Below are 17,660 nucleotides of genomic sequence, written 5' to 3' on the forward strand. Positions count from 1 at the left end.
TACAAGGATAAGAACACACAAAGACCCGCTCCTTTTCTCAGCCTTGCCCTTATGCAAATTGCCATCAAGTATACGCAGCGTGTTCCCTCCATGCGTAATTACATAACATTAATTTGCATTTCTCGCTTCTTTCCGCGGTGCTGTTCTGTTCTGTTCTGTGCTAGTGCAATCAATGCAAATGTTCGCCCTGCTGGCAACTTAACAAGGATGTGAACATTTATTTATTAAAATTTAACAACGCTTTACGATCAGCGCGCAGATTTATATAAATGTGAAATGTGTGCAGTCCAACGCGACTGATTGCCATCAGGCAGAACCAGAGCCAGAATCAGAATCAGAACCACCACCAGAATCAGAATGGGATTCAGAGCCATCAGATCAACCCAACCATCCCATCATCATCGTCCACATGAGCGGTAAATCTGTTCCATAAATACAGCAACAAAAGCATTCAATTGCGCAGACTGGCAAACACTCACACACAGACAGAGTCAAGCATTTTATTATTTAATTTATGCGGAGACAACAGAACAAAAAAAATCTGCTGGTAAAAAAGAGCACCGAAACTACCACACAATAGTTTCCTCTACATAGATGAAAAGATACATTTGTATCTGCGGGATAAACAATAGAAATGCAAGTAAAACATCGCAAAAAAAACATTGAGCACTAAATAGGCAGAAAATAAATTAAATAATTGGTATAAACAAAAAGGAAGAGAAGATGAAAATTAATCATTTCAATAATTAAAACCCACAATCCCTTAACGTTAATAAAATCCCTCCAGAGCTTTTAAAAATTATTTGCCCGTCATTTAAGAAACCCCATTATTTCTCGGATTAAATGTTACAAATAATTCAATGCACCCATATAATTATTAAATAATAATTACTTAATGCCCCTGAAAGTGCAAATATAATTACATGAAAATGTATACGTACGGTTTTGGCTTTGGGTTCCTGAAAGGAAAAAAGATAGAAAATGAAAATAAATCAAGTGTAAATACAAATAAGCTGTGATGCATAAAATAATTAGGAATAATTACAAATTAAATAAATCTGCGCACAAGGGAGGTTGGTCAACCAAAAATTACTCAATGCTGGAAAATAAAACCCTATATGTGGTATATATGTGTTGTATAGTACAAGTGTATATAGACCGACTGTCGCGCTATCAAAAAATAAGCCCACTAATTGGCTGTCATGGCGGCAATTTGCGTGCCCAAACAGCCTCACCAATGAGAACCCATTAAAATGAAAAAGGCAAATGCGAAAAAAACAATGCAAATTTAAAATTATGGTTTTCAAAGTTATGGTTTAAATTTTGGCAGTTAAAAGACGTACACATAAATCCCCGCAAAGCCTAAGCTGCTTAAAATAAAATAATATACAGAAAAATCATTCATCAATGCCATTTTAATGGACGTGCGTGCATGTGTGCTTCAACTGAATGGGGCTTAAGTTCTGCTCTTAGGACTCTCTGCTGGCTTAGGATTCCGATTATAATTCCAATTCCTATTCCGATTCCTATTCCGATTCCTATTCCAAAGAACACAATGCGAACAGATGTGCAGGCGAGCGGGTTCTGCAGATGGTCCACGAATAATAGTGTGTGCTCCCTGCAACAGATGAATATGCAATCCTTCGAGAAGGAAATAAAACAACGGAAGCTGCCTGGAATTTTCAATAGGATTTTGTGGCCAGGCGGCCTCAGGACACGAGCTCAGATACAGAGAAAAAAGTATGATGTTTTAGGATTGATTTTTGAATCTAAAGGGTAATTTTCTTTTGTTTAATGTTTATGAAATTAAAATATTGTTTTTTGAAAAGTAATATAAAAATGCAGAGAAAAAAGTATGATGTTTTAGGATTGATTTTTGAATCTTAAGGGTAATTTTCTTTTGTTTAATGTTTATGAAATTAAAATATTGTTCTATGAAAAGTAATAAAAAATGCAATTAATCTATCAAATATGAGGTTTTAGTAATATTCAAAGAAAATTCTTTGTTTAAGTTTTCTAGATATAATATTAAACAAAATTGCAATAATTTTTATAGGGTTATTTGGTGTCAATTGAATCTGCTTATATAAATATAATTTCCCATTACTTAAAAGCACTCCCTAATTTTCTTCCGTGCTACTTATCTGAAACCTAAAACAAAACTTTATCTGCCAGCTGAGTTCAGAGCATTGAACTCAAACTGAAACTGAAAAACCCAAACTCAAACCCGAAATTCGGGGAGACATGCCTGGCAGCATCTTTTGGGACTTATCGAATGACAAACGCACATATTGCTGCCAATAGATTGAATGATTGAATCACTGGCGGTCGACAGGGACAGTGATTTTTGGAGGGCAGAAGGGGGCGACAGTCGTGTGCCTGGCCACAAGCGACAATTAACCAAGAGACAGCAAAATTGTTGGCCAACATATTTTTCCATTTTTCGGCAAAAAGCTGAGTCAGAAAGGGCCAAGTAATATCCAGGGGACGGAGATAGCTGGGCAGGATGAAAGAGGATGCCCAAGTGCAACTGGATATCCGAGGAGCACGACCACGACCGAGTATCAGATTGCACAACATGTTCATAATGAAGCACATCCAGGGCATTATCGCCAACGTCATCGTCATCATCATCATTACCACCACCACCATGCGTTGCAGTTGTGGCTCAAGTATCCAGCGGAGAGTGTGTGTATGGGTATTATCCTGTTTTCCAGGAGCTGGCAAGCCAACGTGGCAAAAACTGGGCACTGACAGAAACTAGAGCACAGACCGTTGATAAAATTTTAGTTCTGATCTTAAACTTCCCTAAAAAATGAGAAATTTATCTTAAGCTTGAAACGTTAGATATAATACTATTTTGTTTGGGTTATATACATCTATGTATATAGCCTGTACATAGTTACAGATTTGGACCTAAGGCTAGAACTATAATCATCTATCTGTATTTTTGAAATTAAAAAGGCTTTTCTATTGACTTATTTTAACAAGCAAAGGATATCCTTTGTCCATCCTTGCACTTAAATATTTTAACATTTTAAATTCGAGATTTGGGCTTTGACCATCTTTTTCTCCCAGTGCACGAGCCACCTTGGCAAGTGCTCTCCTTTTTCGCCCCCCTCTATCTGGTAGTGTATGTTTGCCGAGAGTATGTCACGAACGGGGTGTGCTGGTGTGTGAGTGTGGCCTCAAGTAGGAGCAATGCACTCGTCCTGGCCCAAAGAAGGACTACGGATAAGGATACGGCGAGTGGTTCGCCTGAGTTCCATTCCATATGAGCATATGCATGTTTCCGAGCATTTTGTATGCATGAAGCGAAAACCTTTAAGTTGTTATGGCTGTATGTTGGTTTTTAGTGACTCCAGTGCATTTGCTTCAATGAAGTTGAAGCGAAACGTGAATTGAAAATAAGAGTCGGTAAAGAAAAGGGGAGCAGGTCTTAGAGGATGCCAGAGAAGCATCCTTGGACAGCAGCCCAATGAAGTCAATCACTCAAACCCCACCAACAGACTCCAGATGGACTTTCGGGGTTGATTCCTTTGGCTTTCGGTAACATTCCTTTCACTCAGACACTTTCAATATTTGCCTCGTCTTGTTGTTGATTTTCTTTTATTTGTGGATGCGGAAGAAAACGTAGAAAAAATGTTCAAATTTTAATGAGAAAATTCCTAAGAAAAACTGCATATTTAGAGAAGAAAAAAATACCCCAGACAAATTGAGCGACACAGGAAATATCCTCTTAGATAGGCCCGTCCAGAGATTTCTCTTTTTTTCTTTTTGGGGGAAGATGGAAAACCGCGGTGGGAGTGAGTTCGCTGAGCAATTCAAATAGCCAAGTTAATGACTAAGCCCGAAGGTCTTTTCAGCTGATTTGGGAAAGTATAAAAAGAAATTACAAAAAATATTAAACGAAAAATCCAAGAGGGAAAGCTGGCCGGAAAGGGACTTGAGTACATCTTTAAGTATGAGTTGTACTAAAAAAAAGTCGATAAGTGCATTGATCTGCCTTCGATGGGAAACTGAAGAATGAAATAATTCACGTTCAAAATTTATCGCCATTAAGAATAAAACCGGACCAAAGAAGCTCGACAGACGGCACCAGCTGTGAGTTTTAGCTGAGAACTTTCAGGCAGAAAAAAAACCCGCGAAAACCTTGTCATTATAAAGTCCATGGACAAAGGCATAAATATATGAGCACATGAGTAATTTCAACATACACTGGTCTACATGGAAAAGATGAAATTTCTGAAAAAATGTTTCAATTTTTCTTTTAAATTGACAGCAAATACAGATTGAAAGACATTTAAATAGGTTGTTGGAATATTTTTTCATTTGTGTTTAAGTTGGTCAATAAAAAAAAAATTTAAATGTTCTTGAAAAACTAAAACAATAACAAGAACCTAAATATCAATATAAAAATCGATTTGCTGAATAAAAAATAATTCAAAACTCTACAGACCGTTAAGGATTTGGACCACATCCTTTTCACTTTCGGAAAACCCCAACCCAGTGACATAGTGTACCAGTAGCCCAGCCGACATGTGAGGCAGTTGGACAATGAAAACCCTGATAATGATGTTGCGGATGGCGATGATAAAGCAAAGGAAGATATAAAACTAAAGCGTCAATTGTTCAGGTCCAGGAGGAACCAGGGGAACTGGAAGGGGAAGAGCCGGGGGAGCTATACCAAATTGGCGTTGCACTATCGCGTCGCGCATCTTGTAGATACCCTGTCCATATTGACATGTCAACTGTTGCTCTTTTCCTCGGTGAAACTGCGAAATTTACAACTTTATCTATGTGTGTCGTCTAAAGTAAAGGGGCGTAGAGGGAGGCGGTTCATATGGAGGGGGTTTATAGGGAGGGGGGAATTTTGTATAGGGGTCTATAGTATAGTAGAGATTTCTGCGTGCCATTTTCTCGTTTGACGGCCTTTTGTATAGCGCCCGATCTCCTCGCTCCTGTCAACCTTAATTGTCCATTGATGCCGTCTCTTTCTGGCAGCCTATACCCCTCTCTTTCGCACACTCTCATATAGTTTTTTTTTTGTTTCCTGTTTGCAGTCCGCTGATCGCGACTGAGAGACAAAACGCTGCGCACTCGCTTATTTATTTATCTCCGTCTGTCTGCATGTATCTGTGTGTGCCGCTTTGTTTGCCGGTGTGTGAGTATCTCTATCTGTGTGCGAGTGTGCGATCAAAAGCCGCGTTTGTAACTTGTGAACATCTGCTCCTTTCCATTCCTTTTATTGTTGTTTTCGTTGCCTCGTTTCGTTATTATCGTTATTTTTATTGTTGTTCTTATTTTATATATATGCCATACTGGGCATTGGTTGCTGTTGTTTTTGCTGTTGCTCTCGGACGTCTGTATTTGTATTTTGAGGCCCCGAGAAAATACCGCCGCAATATGGAAGCGTCTGTCAATATTGGAAATACTCCAAATACCATGATTATTCGACGGGGTTTTGAGATTTGGCAAACTGGTGGGGGGAAATTGGAACAAGACCTTGGACAACTGACAAGCGAAGGAAATTCTTCAGATATCTAATCACTTGACAGGGGCAGGATTGTTTAAAATATGGTCTTAACATGTCATCACAATTTTCTTTAGAGAAACGTATATATCATTTGGTTAAGAGACTCCCAGAAATACCAATTTCTTACCAAGAAGTTATCATAGTTCTATTATAATTGTAATATTCATAATTTACCTTTAAAGTAAGTATGAATTGTTTTTAAATTCATTTCGTTATATGAAATTAACAAACCTTCTTAAGTGGTCTTAAAACTACTTCAAGACTCTGTAAATCCCTATACAAGCCTACTACCCCAGTTCTTCAACTTAAAAAACACTATGTGTAGAAAATTAAGATGTACACACACATATCCTTGGCAACGGATCACTTGAAACTCCTTAGTGGTCCTTGGGCCATTGAACTTGTTTCCGAGATGCCTCCACTTCACCTCAAATCCACCCAGTCCAGAGTTCGAGTGACGACATGCAGCGCAATTTGAGATCCCAGATTCGGGGCCCTCTAGCGCACACATGTGCAACCTGATTTCCGACCGCTCAAAGGACACGCTCTGCCTGCGGCATCTTAAGTGATTTCGAAAAGGAGCTGGGAAGCGGCATAATAAAGTATCTGGAGGATGCGCGGATGTCGGATCACTCAGCTCAGATGCTAAGATGCTCGGATGCTCGAGTGCACCTCGTACGCAGGCACTTGGGCACACACACACTCCTCTCATTGTAGGTTACTAGTTAAATCTTAAATCGAGGCAGCTGGAGGAAGAGACGGCAGAGGCTGCCGGAGAAAGAGACGGGGCGAGGCACTTGGCCGAGGAACATCTGTTGCGCTGACATAAATCCTGAGTGACTGACCGCTGGTGCGAAAGACCGCGAATCTTGAATGCGAATGTACATGTGGATGAGACTTGCCCGCCGGCTCTCTTTTGAGGACCAAAACCAGTTTCATCTGATTCCCAGCTGCCCGTTTGGGCACTGTGGTTTGGATATTGGTGAAATTTTGATATGTAATACTATTCAGACATTAAATTTAGCCTCTGTATTATTTTTAAAGTTGTTACCAAAAGAAAGAGAGATATTACAAGTGTACTACTTTTTTTCTACTTAGAATCATTTTAGTTTTTGGTATAGAACTAATTCTTCTTGAAAATGTCTTCCACTTGATTATGGTATCCCCAGAAACCCACTGTGATCGCCAATTTCATTGAGTAACTTTTGCGCTGCCCGTGAATGAATCTGTGGGATACTCCACACCGATTCGGTGGCTTAGGATCTGAGAATGGAGAACCCCTGAGTGAACTCACCTTCTTCTCGGTGAGCTTCTCGCAGCGGCGCTGCTTGCAGATCTGGTGGCTCTTGTCGTTCCTGCAGGGGGCGCACTCCCCACAGTTGTCCTTGCGCTGGCATCCCACGCATTCGCCGCACCGCTTGCGCTTCTTCTTCGACTGGAAGAGAGAGCAGGAAGAGGAGTTGTTGTCGTTGGAGTGGTTGTGGTTGTGGTTATGGTGTGGGTGGTGGTTGTGGGTGGCGGGTGTGATTGTGTTCGTGGGTCGTGGCAGTGTGGGTGGCGGAAGATGGTGGCGACGACCGTAGTCCTGTTAATCGCAGCGGTTGCCAGTTCGCCCCGTTTCGCTCTTAAAGCGGCAGGGTTGTTGAAGATTTATCGGAATATATCGGTTTTATCGATAATTATCGATAGGTTAGATTTCAACTTTTAACATTAATATGTTGGAAGAACGGAACAGCAATATATTTATTTTTTTATTCTATCAATATATCATTGAAGTGAAGGCTATGTGTTTTATATATGTTTTAAATTCAAAACACTTCGGCTTTTCTAAATAAGACCATAATATATGTTTATTTATCGATATTTCCGATACATCCCGTAAGCTTCAACAACCCCACCCACCGATCACTTACCTGCTTGTCGCATCCGCTGGCATTCGCATCGTTGCTGTCCCCCATTCCTAGGGCACTCAGCGGACTCTTAAAGTTGGCCGTGCTGGAGACGGCGTCCACTTGGCCAGGATTGCTGGGGTCTACGTCCATGCCGCTGGCCTCGCTCTCGGCACTGGACTCCAGCGAATTGGGCCGCTGTTTCCGGCGCTCCTTCTTCCGGGCCTCCAGCCGAGCTATCGGCGACTGCAGGAGCTTCTCGACCTTGACCGGCGTGGTTGTCGTGGGCGTGGGCTGGTGCTGTTGCTGTTGTTGCTGGGTGGTGGTGTGCGGCGTGTGGCTGCCACTCCCACTTCCAGCCGTTGCCTGCGGATAGCTGTTGTTGCTGTTGTTGCCATCGTACGAGGTGGGCGTGTGCATTCCCATGGGTATGGGATGCACTGGCTGGCCGTGCTGCAGCGGATGGTGGATCAGTCCGCCGGCGCCACCAACGCTGTGGCTGAGATCAAAGTCCTCCTTCTTGAGCAGCATCTCAAAGTCGCTGGCTCCCGAACTGGGCTCCTTTTTGACACTCAACGGGGTGAATCCCGGATAGAGTGGCAATTCGGCATAGGGCGTGGGATAACCGGTGACTCCGGCGCCTCCTCCTCGATGATGGTGGTGCGGATTGAGGGCGTGGTGGTGCGCAAAGGCATTGGGCGGCGGTGGTGCCGGAAAACTGCCCGCCGATGGCGGTGTGATGCTGGTCTGCAGACTGGATAGTTGGGTCAAAGGTGAGCCCACACTCATCATGCCCGGTGAGCTAACTGAGATGCTGGCCGGGGACATGGCCACCGTTTGCAGGGAGCTCATGGCGGAGCCTGGTCCCACCTGGGATCCTGGCACTGGAGGCACGGATCCAGCTGCTGCTGCTGCTGGTGGTGGTACTCCACCTACTACTGCTCCCACTGGCACCGGCATGGGTGTTCCATCCGGTAGTAATTGCTCATTGAAGCCATGGAACTGGCTCTGAAAGGAGGGCAGCTTAGAGAAGGGTTCAAAGCCGCTCTTTAGTTGCAGATGATGGGGTTGCGTTTGGGGTTGTTGGGGGCCATTGTCCTTGGACTCCATTTCCCAGGGACGCGTGTAGCTGCCGTTCGAGTTGGAATTGGAGTTCGAATTCGAGTTGGCCGTCGAGTTCTGGGGATTACCCGGATTGCCTACTGCGGTGGAGGCGGCGGAAAGGGCATTGGCATTGGCATCGCCGTGCCGCTGGCCAGTGTTGCTGCCACCAGTTGCAGCATTAGCATGATTGCTGCTGCTGTTGCTGCTGCCCAGGGGCGCTGGAACCGTGGTATTGCTGCCGTCGGTGTTGCTGTTGTTGCCGTTGCTGTTGCTGTTGTTGCCGTTGGTGTTGCTGGTGGCGGCCGTTGACTGTTGCTGCTGCTGCTGCTGATGTTGCTGCTGCTGCCTGGCATAGTAGTCCCAGTGCTGCTGCTGCTGCTGTTGCTGTTGCTGCTGCTGATGTTGCTGCTGCTGCTGCTGCTGCTGGAGATGTTGCTGCTGCGGATAGTGCTGCTGCTGGTAGTGGTGATGCGAGTGCGAATGCGAATGCGGATGATGGTACGGCGTGGTGTAGTGCTGGCTCAGGCTGCTCAGCTGATTGAGATGGGTGTTGTGCAGGCTGGACACAGTGGCCTCCACGGATGTTGCTGCTGCCGCTGCTGCTGCAGATGCTCCCAAATTGCTGCTGTCGACGGTAGCGCCTGTGCTGCTCTGGGCTAAAATTGAAGACGCCATTTAAGCTCAAACACTGGCATGGCTATGCAGTTGTCTTTCAAAACTGCGGGGCTTTGTACTGATTTTTCAAAGATCTGTTTTTACTGACTTTTTTGTACACTTTTCGGTTCACTTTTCGTTCGTTTCTCTGCTTTTTGAGGTAGTTCTTCTTTAAAAAATGTGTCTCTGATATTTGACTGGTTTCGTTTTTCGTTTTGTTGGCTAGTGTAAAACACTCTGATTATATCCGTTTAATATATTTGTATACTATCATATAAGTTGAAGCTACTCCAAGATTTGTATTTCGTTTATTTTGAACTCACTGGTTTTGCGTGTTTTTTTTTTTACTTTTATTTTTAATGCAAAGTTGAATATCTATTTTATTTAATTGTGTTCTTCTTTTGTAAAGTGCTTTTATTAAATTGTTGTTTAAAAATTGTTTAAGATTTGTTGTTGGTTGTTTTGTACTTTATTCTTTTGTTTGTTTGTAAAACGGCAGCTAGGCAAAAATTTGTATTTTGATATTTGATTTTTAATTTGTAGCAGACTTCGTTTGGTTTTCTTTCCTTTAAAAATCTTTGTAAATTTGTAATTTGTAAAATTTGTATTTTGTATGCGTTGTTGTTGTTGTATTTACGTTATTAATTACTTGCTGTTTGTTGTTGATAATATTTGATGCTTGCTTGTTGTAAATTGATTAAGATTTTGTACTCTGGTTTTTGCTTCGTTTTTCAATTGAATTTGCTTTGTTAATATGTCGTCGGATATAAAAATAATTTAAGTATTTATGTCTAGTAAATTGTACTTAATGTGTAGGCTTAAAAATCTTTGTCTTCCGTTTGTTTGTTTGTTTGGGTTTTGGTCTTAACAATTAATTAAACATTAGCGCGTTATTTGTTATTGGCTTTAATAGTAATAATATTTTATATTTCATATAAGTTGTGTGTTTAGCTTAATTCATTTTATGCTTTTTGTTGGTTTGCTTTTTTGAATTTTGATTGTGGGCCGAAAGGGGTTTTATGTTGTAAGTTGCTTTAAAGATTTCCAAATAATTTTTGTGTTGTTGTGGCCGTCGTTCTCAAATCCTTTGATAAAAAGCTGTAAAAGTGATAAGAAATAAATTCTGTTAGTAAAGTTTCAAATGGAGGTGTTTAGAGCTTCTTATAAAAATATCCTTGCTGAAAAGTTTACTTGTTCTTTTTTTAATTTTCTTCTCCTCTTTCTGGCCTTAAACATCTACAAACTTCAACACATAATTATGGTCTTTGACTATATAATGAGCGGCCAAGTCAGCGAGGCAGGAAGCGGCAAAAAAATAATAAAAAACGAACAGCGAAAAAAATGAGCTAAAGGACACTCACTTCTGGCTTTTTATTGCCGCTGCTGTTGTTGGTGTTTTTTCTCGTTTTTTTTTTGGCTTGTTAGTTATGCTGCCAAGTTGGTTTTGGCTTTGTAAAGCCTCACACACACACACTTGCGAAACACACTTATACCATCACATAAGCGTATTTCAGTTGCCTTCAACGCCGTTGTCATTTTCTTGCCTTTTTTCGCCATTTTTTCGCCCCGCTCTTGTATCTTTTCCTTTATTTTTATTTTTATTATTTTTTTTTCTGCGGCACAGGTGTACTTTTGGTTTCTTTTTTTGTTGCCGTGCGCGTCCTTTGGCTCTTTGCATTTGGCCAGCGAACATTTCGTTGCGCTTCAGAAAGTTCATTGGGCTCGGAACCTGGGCTTTTTCATCAGCCTGGTGATGATGATGATGAGGATGGGATGATTGTAATGCATGCACTGAAAGCGCCTCCAGCTGCACTACTTTTGTAATGCAAAGATGCATAAATTCAGGGCTTTTGAGGTGTTTAAGTGAGTGCAAATGTGATGCTAATAAGCTCGGGATAATTAGTAACGATCGCATAATTTAAAACATTTTCTAGGATTTTCTAAAAATCTGAAACGTTTTTCCTAATGCTAATACTCTTATGGCTAACAGTAAAAACAGCTTTCTATTCCAAACGAAATTATTTAAAATAGCTCCTAAGATACTTGGTCTTGAGATACTTTGGACGAAAAGTTCTTTTAGAAAGGTACAAGGCTTTTTTTAATATTGATTGTCTTATTGCTAGCACTAAAATTACGTTCCATAAGTTTCCTAACGAAATTTCCAAAAAATAGCTCCTAAGATGCTTTGGTCTTGAGATACTTTGGATGTCTGAAGAATTTATTATAAATTATATTACTAATTTCTAAAGACTTTCAGCTTAAGATAGTTTTGATAATTACCATCACAAGTTATTTGACTTTGCTGGCTCTACCTTTGTAAATTTTTAAAAATGTATCTAATTACTTATAGGTAGTGTGAACATATCATAACGATATGCACTTTTCGTATCTTACATAGTCACGTTCCGAGGTACCCCAGATATTTCCCATAAGATTTCCCACACTAAAAAGGAAACATTTCGCATCTTTATGCACATTTCACCCCCGAGTTTTGAAATTGCGAAACTTTTCGCCTGATTTCGGTTGACAACTGAGTCATCTGCCCCATTGTTTTCGCTCTCCTTAATTTCGTTTCGGGTTCCTTGAGGTTCTGTTCTGGCTGCCTTGAGTTCAGTTCCTCTGCACATTGTTGCAGAACGACAATTAAAGTCTGATTATTTTGTCGACTGCAATTTGCGTGCTGCAATTGCCCCTCTCGCTCCCTCTTTTCGTGCCATCTCACTCACATTATCTTTGTTGCAGTGCCTTCAATAAAAACGGTAAAAGGCCAACGGCCAAGCCAAGCAAACCAACAAAAAAAAAAAAAAACTGAGGAGGAAAAGGCAAAGAAGAGAACCTGCAGCGAAGAAAAAAAAACGCACACACAAAATGTTGCAGCTGCCACAATTTGCTGCACTTTCCGTTTTATGCGATTCCGTTTCGCGTTTCCACTTCTGGCCTTTCATCCTGTCCTGTTCTGCAGCTGTAACTTCGGACTCCTTCTGCTCCCTAACCCCCTTAGGTCCTCCCTTTCCTGGGAGAGTTACGAGTCTTACGCTCGACAGGGCGCGATAAAGATCCCGATCCCAGCGATCCCGAACCATCGACCATCGCGATTTGCCGAAATTGGGCCAAAGAGTTGGGAAAATGGCATCATGTGCTGCCTGCAATTAGCGCTTCCTTTTTCCTTGACCCAAGCCAAATCCTGACTGCACAGAGAAAGTTTATGGTACTATATCTTATCTAGGGTTTTTTAGATAGAATATATCATGAAGAACTCTTATTTTCATATTCCAAAAAAAATTGAATTCAAAATTATACACCTAAGTTCAACAGCACCTAATAAAATGCTAATTCCTAATTTATATTTTTCGTTTAATAAATGTTGAGGCTAGTAACTTTATATACATTATCCATATCACCTATTTATAATCATTAATTTATTACACTGCATTATCAGCTACTTAAATGTTATACCTAAGTATGCTAGGTGATTTCGATCAGAAAAAATCGATTTGAAGATAAGGAAACTTTATTTCTCAGCATGATACCGATTTCTAAGGCGTTTCCGTTGCCACCAAATGATATATCACCAAAAATTATACAAAGTGTTTGCCAAACCCTTCCTGGCACCTAAGCAAGCCCTGATCGAAACTCAAAGTTCTTATCTTATCTTATCTTGGCAAGCTCCCAGGCCAAGTTTCAATGTTATGCATATACGGGATGGTCTATATAAACAGGGATTTCTATTTCCAACTGGAGCAGTATGGGTGTATGCTCAAAATGTAAAAAAAAAACCCAGAAAAGTAAACGAAAGCAGAAACAATGACCGCAATTCACTTAAATTTCTTGTTTGCTGCCCGCGCTTAATGCAGCACATTTTTGCAACATGTATGTACAATGTACGTACAACATTCCTTATTTTTTTCGCATTCTGAATTTGCAAATTAAACACGCAGACCAGACGCACACAAAAGTACACACGTACTATACATGTGTATGTGACTGAACAATGCGTCATTTAAAAAACAAAGTCGCTATGGAGTCGTGGAGTGAAAATGGCATAGAATCTAGGTGACTGTGAGGGCTGTTTTTTGGCAGTATATATACGAATATAATAAAGAGGGGTAGGGAGTATCACGGGACGAAGAACTAGGCTACACACATACTCGTAGAAGGGAGTTGCATGTGCAAAGAGGAGAGCACGTGAAGCCACAGGACGAAAAACAGGAACAGCGCCAGAAAACAGAAGCCGAATCTGGAGGTTCAGGTGTATCCAGAGGGAAACCATCCACATCTACCGGTGCTACCTGTGCGTTGTTTGACTTCGCATTTGTTTGAACTGAGCCGGGGCCCCAGAAATGGGAGAGAAAAGTGGAAAATATGATGTGAATTCGAGATGGGGATGTGGAACTTGAGATACCCTTAGTAAGAAATCATAGAGGAAATTCTTTAGATATTTGCAATGATCTAGGAGCTCTGATTTATAATTCGCCATTTACTTTAAGTGTAGAAAACTAAAAACTATTTCTATATTTAATGTGCTAAACAATGTTATCTCTTTATAGAAATTATTAGTTAGACTTAGTAATCCATTTCTCAAAAACCTTACAAATTCAAAAAATCTGTATATTAAAAATTTTTAAATTTTAGATAATCTTGTGTTTAAGATTCTGCAATTATCACGACTGTTTTGATAGTCCTTCGATTATTTTGGTGTTCAAGTTAATGCCAGATTGTTTAAATTAATAATTCTAATATTTCCTTTTTTTCCAAATTCAAGGAATCCCAGTTAACCACACGAATCTGGATACCCCTTGCCCACAACAACCTATTTTAATAACAAGTGCAACCAACGACAGTTGGGCAGGAGCAAGTTCCGAATATCCCAACGCAGAATCCTGCAGGAATCCTCCGCCCGCCCGTCTGTCTGTCAGTCAGTCAGTCTCTCAAGCTGACGCTCCATTTGTGCAAATGAAGTGCTCCTCTCCCATCCTGAGGCCCCCATCCTCATAACCACTTTCCCAGCTCATCCGCTTCAATGTAATATTTTAATATGTTATCCGAAACATCCTGGCGTTTGTTTACAACTTTTGCTCATATGAGGATTGTTCCCAAGCAGTTGGGCTAAATATTTATTAACATTTTTCCCCAGCATTTTGACTATTCTGCAACTACTTTTTGGGGGCATAATAAGTTTGCATATTTATGCATGTTATACAATTGCCAAATGTGCAACGCAGCAAGTTAATGAATAAAATTCCAGTTTCGGTGGGGTGGCATCATTTAGGATGGGTTATATTTCAGGAAGCCCTACGAACCGGTTCAGGGGGCAGGGAAATAATTACGTTTTATGTTAATGATACGAACTAGACGGCTGAAATTGCATTTCTTGTGAAGGTGGTGGAAGTACTTGATCGAGTTGATATTCGTATCGTGGAAGGAAGGAAGTGTTTCAAGACACCTGATAAGTTGGTGAAGGAAGTTAAGCACTGTTGAAAAGGTTATGATTTAAGTATATATTTTAGTTTTACAATATTTAAGAGACAACTACAAATCTAAGATGTCTGAATTCAATCCCTAATGTATCTTTTAACTAAAGTTCTACATATATTAGAAAAATCTAATAAATGAAGCTATTTCCAAGAGTGGAAAATCCATATAATACATATTTTTTAAAATGCCTCTCGTGGGTTGATGCTCCACATCTCGTTCCTCTGTGTGTCACGTGCAAATTGAGTTGTGCCGAAGGTATGGCCCTATATGTATGTGGTATGGGTGGTGCGCGGAGTGGTGCGGTGGTGCAGGTGTGGATGAAATGAAACGTGCTGTGCGGCCCAATGAAGCCATGCAAGGAGCTCATGGACAGGCATACGCGGCTGAGTATTAAGCGTATATGAATTGGAGCAAGGGTACTTATGCCTCGCACTCGCCCACCCAAAAAAAAAGCACCACCCACTTCCCGTGAGTGTGTTGAGATTTACGAGTTTGTCATTTGCCTTGCATGCTTTCAAAGTCACGCACGTTACCGTTAACGAGTGTGGGTGGGGTGGGGGCTTTTATATCCTGGGTGTTGTTTATTTTTCTCTAGGTCAAAGCCTTAATTTGCCTGCGTGTCCTTTTGCCAACTTTTATTTTCGGCTGGTGTTGGTGTATTTTATGAATGAAAGGCAGGCGGGCGGGCAAAATTGTAAACAAAATATAGAAGCTAAATATAGAGTGTATCTGTAGAATTCATTGGGGGTATGGCAGTCATAAACTTGCAGGCGGCCGACAAATTGCATCCATCAGATACATCTACAGATACACAGATACCATCCGCTGAACTTGAACTTCTTTCGCGGCCTGCGCCTCAATTTGTTTGGTCTTATTATTTATCTTTCTTTAAATTCTCTTTATTGCCATGTCAAGGCGGGCTGAGTAAATGTATCTGTATCTTGTAGGAGCACAAGTATCTTCTTCTGTATCTTTAGCTTTGCGCTTTCTGTTGTGCTTCTCGTTCCCTTGTATTCTTCTTGTTTTTTTGTTTTTTGGCGCTTCTGTTCTGAGCGCGCCAAAAAAGTATCTTGAAGATGTACGCACGTTACTGTTAGTTACGAGTATCTGTATCTTTGTATCCCTCTTTGTATCTCTGTGTGTCGCTTCTCTGGCACGTTTTCAGAACCTCAACTCAACTCTTCACAGCCAGAAGAACTTCAGTGCCCGCTGCTTTTTAATTTAAGTTGGCGCAAAGCAAACACAAACGCCAAATGTATCTATCAGCAACAGTTCTCCTTCTGTTGGTCGTCATTACTCATTTCAAGTCATTTTGCGACCCAAAATAAAAACTTTGCCTTCTGCCTCCACTTTAATATTATTTTTATTTTGTTTATTCGACTTGCACAAATAAAGCTCCTTAGCCGCCCGAAATTGCCTGTTTAGGTGATTCTCATTTTTTGAGGCTCCCTTTGAGCCTGCACTTATTGTAATTTGATCCTCGGATGACCAATAACAATTGTTATCTGTTTGTTTACGTGTTTACGCTCGAAAGTATTTCCTGCGGAATAAATGCAAATTTCAATTGGAAATTTGTTTTTCCTCGGCTTTCGGTCGAGAGGTGAGTTTAATTGGGGGATTAGGGCCCTTCCTATTAGTAGTATTTTATATATCTGAATGGAGCAGAATATTTTTATATAAATATCTCCTCAATTGGCTTAATTAATTGGAGTCGGTTTTATGAAAGGGATATTGTGTTTCTTGGAATCGCTGCTTGGGTTAACTTTTCAAAGAGTTAATTATGTTTGGGATTCGACTTGTTGTGCTTTTTTCTCTTGGTTGAATTCAATTAATAGAACAGAACCAGCTTATGTTTTTATTCTTTTATGTTGGATGTATGTAAAATCCATGAAAACTGACCTCAATTAAGCAAAATAACATTAACAATATTGAACAAATTAAAATTAGTTTTAGTTTCACATTTCTAAGCAATAAATAAGTACATACAACCTATTAAAAAATGTTAGAAATACTTTTTAAAATTCTATAACATACATAGAAATGTTCCTTTATATTAATAGATATAGATATTAGATAATAGATATTAATATAAATATTTCCCACTTTTAATTCCTTTCTTTTCTTAAAGTTTCTATTCTTGATTTCCAATTTTATTTTAGTGAATTTACAATCGTTCTTAAAGAACCGCTCCTACAAACCTTTGTTGTTAATCCATTTTCTTCGCCTTCCTCGAATCGTTTCCCTCGGAAAATGCTGAGTATTTTGAAGCTATTGGAAATCCATGCCAGATTCACTGCCCATTTGCCGCCCGTTGTTGGACCGTTAGAAAAGCCGCGAAAAACCGCACGAAAACGAAAGTTGACAATAACAAACCGCGACGCGAAAACCGAACGAAGGAAACGCAATAGAAAGAAAATGCAGGGAAAACCAGAAAACCGAGCGCGAAACTGGAACTGCAGATTAAAATCGGGAACGGGACTCAGATGAAAAACTGAAAAACTTAGAACGGCAGATGCGGCATCTGCTGCAGTTCTCGATGTTTGTTATGGTTTTGGGTATTTTATTTCACTGGTCACATTGGCAAATGATTTGGGTTTGCCCGTTTTTCGAAACTGGAACAAGTTAGTAGCGAGTCCTTGAACTCGATCACACCGAAAGGATAGTATTTCCCGAAATTAGTTAGTTAGCTGGCTAGTTAGTGGGCTTCTCTCGCACTCGCACTCGTTTCTTTTCTAGCGCTCGAACGGCGACGGCGGTGCAAAATTTCGTGTTTTGTAGGAAACTTTTCACCCGAAGGATACACAACAACTGATTGCGCCGTGCAGCGCACGAACCGAAAGATGCGAAAGAAAACCAAAAGATACGCAACATGTTCGACCCGCACCAGCAACATGTTGGATCACTATGGGAAATTTCACCCATTTTTGTGGATGGAATTAAGAGCTCAAGCACGGAGCGACTTAGTTTTTTTTGTATGTAGCTATGTTGTATTAAACTCAAGA

The 17,660-nt window shown here is 40.6% G+C and overlaps 1 protein-coding gene across 6 annotated transcripts in view; it reads right to left on the minus strand.

Annotated features, from left to right (window-relative positions):
- LOC119554707 (DNA N6-methyl adenine demethylase) overlaps positions 1-17,451 on the minus strand; it is a 106,274-nt gene extending 88,823 nt beyond the window's left edge. For 2 of the 6 annotated variants that reach the window (XM_037865713.1, XM_037865712.1), the window contains exons 1-4: positions 16,857-17,451; positions 7,450-10,281; positions 6,831-7,121; positions 942-959 (exon numbers count right to left, since the gene is read on the minus strand). In XM_037865713.1, the coding sequence (XP_037721641.1) occupies positions 942-959; positions 6,831-7,121; positions 7,450-9,204 (2,064 nt within the window). In that variant the 5' untranslated portion in view covers positions 9,205-10,281; positions 16,857-17,451. The remainder of the gene's footprint in view (positions 1-941; positions 960-6,830; positions 7,122-7,449; positions 10,282-16,856) is intronic. The other 4 variants (XM_037865715.1, XM_037865714.1, XM_037865717.1 and 1 more) reach the window with 3 other exon arrangements.
- Between the last annotated feature and the right edge of the window lie 209 nt (positions 17,452-17,660).

Source organism: Drosophila subpulchrella, chromosome 3L (genome assembly GCF_014743375.2).
Source record: "Drosophila subpulchrella strain 33 F10 #4 breed RU33 chromosome 3L, RU_Dsub_v1.1 Primary Assembly, whole genome shotgun sequence".
NCBI lineage: Eukaryota > Metazoa > Arthropoda > Insecta > Diptera > Drosophilidae > Drosophila > Drosophila subpulchrella.